The sequence below is a fragment of the Aedes albopictus genome, chromosome 3 (genome assembly GCF_035046485.1).
Source record: "Aedes albopictus strain Foshan chromosome 3, AalbF5, whole genome shotgun sequence".
Lineage (NCBI taxonomy): Eukaryota > Metazoa > Arthropoda > Insecta > Diptera > Culicidae > Aedes > Aedes albopictus.
Window position 1 is genome coordinate 144,831,567 of NC_085138.1, and position 5,990 is coordinate 144,837,556.

The 5,990-nt window shown below is 39.1% G+C and overlaps 1 protein-coding gene across 1 annotated transcript in view; it reads left to right on the forward strand.

The window, feature by feature from the left end:
- Nucleotides 1-3,733: 3,733 nt before the first annotated feature.
- LOC115271061 (serine-rich adhesin for platelets-like) overlaps nt 3,734-5,990 on the forward strand; it is a 32,635-nt gene continuing 30,378 nt past the window's right edge. The window contains exon 1 of the mRNA XM_029880498.2: nt 3,734-4,225. Within this exon, the coding sequence (XP_029736358.2) occupies nt 3,734-4,225 (492 nt within the window). The remainder of the gene's footprint in view (nt 4,226-5,990) is intronic.

Sequence of the window (5,990 nt, forward strand, 5' to 3'; positions counted from 1 at the left end):
ACTTTTGAAAACGGCCAATTTTTTTTTGCAAACTAACACATTGTGACAATTTTAGCACCCAACCCTCGCCAATGTTTTAAACCAATATTGTTTTAAATTGCTAAAAGATTCCAGTTCTCTCTCTTCTTGGCGTAACGTTCCAACTGGGACACAGCCTGCTCCTCAGCTTTTATGAGAACTTTTACAATTTTTAACTGAGATCCCCCACAGCCAATGTTTATTTTGCATATGTAAATATATCGTGTGGTAGTCATGAAGCTATTTTATACACAAGGTAGTTAAGGAAATGTCGATTATGAAATGGATTCTGAGCTAACCGGGAATCAAACTTGTCACCCTCAGCATGATTTTGTTGATTGCACGTGCGCTTACCACATCGGCTATATGGGCTTAAAGACTATTCGTTTTAATTTCCTCTGGAACAGAACAAACAATAAACGCTGCCTGTTGTTGTGATTACAAGTCAATCTATTTACTTCTTTCCGGCATCTCTGAGATTCCTCTAGGTTTACTTGTTTGGATTCATTCAGGTAGGCTAACATTTAAAAAGGGCGCAACAATCATTTCGAATTTTTGCTTCTCCCTTCCTTCTGAGCACATGGCCCATTTTTCATGTAATCTCTGACCAGTAACAGATAGAGCAGACTCCCTTCTATCTGATAACGGGATAAAATTGTATAAATAAATTTAAATACGCCTAGACGGGGTGGAAGAAGTTGAGACATGCAATGGTTGTTCCGCCCTTTTTTACATGTGTTTCCTGTTTGGATAGCTTAAAAAATTGCTGTAAGAATTGCATTCATTAGAAACCCTTAAGGAATTCGAGATGGGATTTCCCCAAAAATTCTTGCTGCGATTTCTTCAAGAACTTTTGCGTAAATTCTTGTAACATTTTTTGCTAGTATTTCTCCAAGAATTCCGTCAGAAATTTTTGAAGGAATTCTTCCGGGAGTTTTATAACTATTCATTAAAGTTTGTCTCTTTAAGATTTTCTTAGGCATTTCTTCTGTGATTTCCCCAGAAGTTTTCCTTGAGACTTGTTCTGGAACTCCTGCTGGGATTCCTCCAAAAGTTTTGCTAATATTTTGACAGCTTTCTTTTTCAAAAATTTTCTACATGAACTCCTACAGCGATGTATCCAGGGGTTTCTCCAAGGATTTCTCCAATAATTCCTTATGCAGTTGCTCAGTGGATTTATCCAGGGATTTTCCTAGCGATTCTTTCAAAGCATCCTGCTGGCATTTCTATATACATATCTGTTCCTCCAAGAAATTTTCTGGAAATTTCTATAAGAGCCTTTTCAGACATTTCACTAAGAATTGTTCATGCATTCTTCTTATGATACCCCACGTTGACGAACTCCTGAGATTCCTTCAGAAATTCTTGCTGGTATTCCTGTAGGACTTGATTCAGTAATTTCTACAGGAACTCCTCTAGTGATGTATTAAGAGAATTCTGTAGATACTTCTGCAAAAATTCCTATATGAATAACTGCGTGCGTCCATGGATAAATCTACGGAAGGCACAAATTTCCCAAATGGAGGAGAACGTGCCCCTGAAGCCAACCTTCTGATGAATAAATCTAGCGATTTTCCTAGGGATTTTTTTTAAGAATTCCTCTTAGGATTCCTTCAGGGATCCTTCTAAGAATTTCATGAAATGTTCCTCTATTCATGCCTTCAGTAATTACTCATACAAGAATTCTTCTAGAGATTTCACTATGATTCCTCTGTTAGATTTCCCAATTGGGCATCCTCTATGGATTTCCCGGGGTCCCGCTTCAGATTTTTCCAGGGTTACCTCTTGGTATTTCTTTAAGAAAATCCCTTGGTATTGCTTCTGAAATTCCTTTAGAAAATTTTGTTGGAAACTCTTCTGGAATTCATGCAAGAATTTAACAATTCATTTCTGCTATGGTTTCTCCTTAAACTGCTCTAGATATTTCCCCAGTATTTTTTTTCCAGGAATTCCTCCATGGATTTATCAAGGAGATTTCTTCAAAGATAGCAATAGGGATTCTTTCAATGATTTTTCAGAAAATGCTAAAGAAATGCCTCTAGAGATTTCTACGGAGATTGCAGTAAGGATTCTTTCAGAAATTACTTAAGAGATTTATCCGGAGCTCCTGTAAAGGTTTTTGCAGAAACTACTTACGGGATCCCTTCGGGAATGTCTTGAGGGTTACGTTCCGTATATCCTCGGGTAGTTTCTCTAAAAAATTCCCAGAACATTTCTTTAAAGATTTCTCTAGAGATTCTTTAGAGATAAGGCTCTGGAAATTAAAGTGAAAAGGCAGCGGAAACGTAGCCAATTCGAACAGTATGAGTGTCTATACTTGTCAATCAGATGTTGGTTCATTTGCATTCGTTGACAGCTAAAGTTAGATGTTATGATTTAAACTGCTCTAACTAGTGTCAACTGTCTTCTGTAGACCACAATTGCTAAGCTAGGAGAAGGCTGTGTTCCAGTAGGGATGTTATGACAATAAGAAAAATAAATAAAAGATTCAATAGTTCTGCTGTAAAAAAGCACTTTATGGTAACTTTGCCAAATACCATTTTTTCCTGTGCCCTTAACACACTTTCGATTTTTTTACCACAAAAGGTTCGTTCAAATATTACGTTACGCAAAATTTGGCAATTTTAGACCCTATCCGCTATCTCTCCACCGCGTAACTATTTTTGAAAGAGAAATTTTAAAATTTTGTATGAAGCGTAACAAAGCGCTGGAAAACCCCCCACCCACCCCCATTTTCGTTACGTAATATTTGAACGAACCCAAAGCAGACCCTCCACACCTATCTCCGTCTCTGACGTGCTCAGAACAATTTTTCATGAATAAAAAATGATTTTAAAAAATGTCCCGATTTTGTCAGGTACCCGATTTTGTCAGCCCAAAATGCTACCAGGGGCTGACAAAATCGGGTCCTTACTGTATTTGCTTTTATTGCTATCATATGTGCTTCAAGGTACAACAATAATCATTCGAATAATAGTTTTCGATTTTACGACGTATAATCGATAAATTTGAGTTGACCATTTCAATGATTTTGATTGATTTATTTTATTGATGAATTGGCCCGCAAGATCAACATCACTGCATTCAATGATCGATGATTGTGTGCCAGACGGCACCGTCGCGTCGCGCTGCTGCCGTCGTCGTTGTACTGTGGTGGGTGGTAAACATTGCCATCGAACTCTTGGTGTGATTGAGACAAATTTGTATAATTTTCAAGTTTAAGTGATAATATTTCTTTGTGGCATAGATAGTTCGAAAGAGAATTTTAATTGGAATAGTGTGTTCTCTCTCTCTCTCTCTCTTCTTGGCGTAATGTCCTCATTGGGACAAAGCCTGCTTCTCAGCTTAGTGTTCTATGAGCACTTCCACAGTTATTAACTGAGAGCTTCCTCTGCCAATGACCATTTTGCATGTGTATATCGTGTGGCAGGCACGAAGATACTCTATGCCCAAGGAAGTCAAGGAAATTTCCTTTACGAAAAGATCCTGGACCGACCGGGAATCGAACCCGTCACCCTCAGCATGGTCATGCTGAATACCCGTGCGTTTACCGCCTCGGCTATATGGGCCGTGTTCTATATTTCTTTTCCAAATATTTTGCGTGAAGTGGAGAATTTTAGAGAAAAGGTAAGTGTCGATTTTCTTACGTAAGTGTATTAGTGCAATACTGTGTAAAGTTGAATTTGGATGATGATTCTGAAGAAGCCATTTTGTGATGACACAAGAAAAGGCCTTAATACAGTACGGTAAAGTTATCTCCGTTCAGAACGAAGTATGGATGAAGTTTTTCCCGGGCATACCAAACGGTGTGCGAGTGGTGCAAATGCGGTTGGAGAAACCAATACCGTCTTGTATTGTGGTGGAGAACTACAGTACTCTCATCCGATTCCCAAGCGATCGTTCGGCACGAGGCGACAAACAACAAGAACTCCAAACACCATCAACCTCAACTAATGAGCAGACTAAAACCGACAATATCCTACACACACAACTCGTTGCTGCTAAGTCACCAGCGAACCAGAGCAGTGGATCTAATACCAGCGATTCCGATACCGATAACGAGCACACTGACAACAACGACGATCATCCAGCGAGCACAATAGAACCTGAGAATAGGCGGTTGTCTTCTGAAGCTGATGGCAAAATAGAAAACGATACAAAGCGCACATGCAATGAGGGTGGCCCAATATCTGATTCCGAATGGAAAGTACATAACACTAGGTCAAAAAGAAAAAAGTAATAAAATGAAATTGAATAATGTTTTGTAATGTTACAAATTCAAAGGACACGAATGCACCCCGGTGTAAAGTGTCATTAATAAATTAGTAATAATAATAATAATGTTTGCTTTCTGTGCTTGACTTTACGCAAGATTATTTCAGGAGTATTTCAGAGGAGGTTCCAGGGGGTTAAAGAGGGATTTTAGAGAAGTTTCAGTGGTACTTTCGGGTGGATTTAGGTATGTTTAAACCTCTTTTGGCATTAGGTCATTGAAGGCGCTGTTCATAAACTACGTAGACTCATTTTTGTAACTAAAAACCTCTTGAAGCGTAGGTACTGAAACTCTCCTTAAACCTTCTGAGACGCCCTGAAATATCCCTAAGGCTCCCTGAAAACCAGACTTGACAGAAACTTTCTCGTGAGGAAATGAAGAGGCGATTGCATCGCAACCTAGCGATTTATGACCAAAAAGTGCAACCTTACTTGCATCTTGTCATTTTAATTTGAAGAAGAGAGAGTCGATGAAGAGAACTCTCTCACGTTACTTTCGCCCTTATTTAAACTCAATCTAGAATTGTTTGTTGTGTTTCTCACGTCCATTGACGCTCTTAGAGCACTCGTGAGTTCCACTCCCATACAAATAAAGACTCACACTCCTCTACCCGAAATTCTGGATCAACATTTGAAAAGGGCATACAAGCATTGGTAAACAATGACTTCACACGTCGCTCCTGAGCCCCCATCAGCTTATTCACAAAAACCAAGACCGTTATCAGATAGACCAAACATCGGTCTTTCGGATAACGGTGTTCATTTGCGTGGGCGGGCTGCTGTTATGCCCTACGGAGCGTTTTCGAAAAAAGACACGAGACCTCTTGGACCCTTTTCAAATGTTGCTCCAGAATTATCAACGTTTCTCGCGTTTAGTATCATACAGGTGTATCTACAATGATCGATGTCTCTTCATCGATTTTCTCTTCGGATTATTCCGGAAAATACGACCAACTTTTGGATGATCTCTTGGCGTGTTACGGTGAAGGACAGCTAGAACTAGCATGTAAAACAACAAAAAGAGCCAAACATGTCTTGCGGGCTAAGTTATTGACCAAAGAAAAAATCGTTGAAGAGAAATCGATCATTGTAGATACGCCCGTATGATACTAAGCGTGAGGTTTGTGTCCCCCTCTTCCCCGCTCGGTTTTTGTGACCTCCTTGTTCGGGGTTTGTTCGCTCCCTCCTAGCGATGAAGCAGAAACAAAATACCGCTCTAGCGCATGTAGCAAAACTCTTTTGATTTTGGGGAGGATTATTAGGCCTGCCTGTAATATACTTCCATTGGTTATCGTCTCCTTTTTTTTCCTCACTCCCATCAATCATCAGTGATGACTGCAGAAATTAACTCGATTCCACGAAATCGATGAAAAATTCAGCGAGTTTTCGTTGTAATCGTCCGTAACCAGTCGTGACTTCGGATGTTTTGTTCTGAGCTACGAATCTTGATGTTATAAATATCTATGTATGCAGTAAAACGGTGTCCAGCAGATTCCTGATTTTGCGCTTCTATGAAATCAATTCGTACTAATATAACGAAAGCATATTTTCAGTGGAATAATGAATTCCCTTATAAATTTATTAGTTGTGTGTTTCACACTAAAACCTCGTAAGGTTTAGTTATGGGATATGAATTATTGAGATATTAATCAAGTAAATTTGTCTAACAGTCAAATTTTAATTACTCTAATTAACACGAC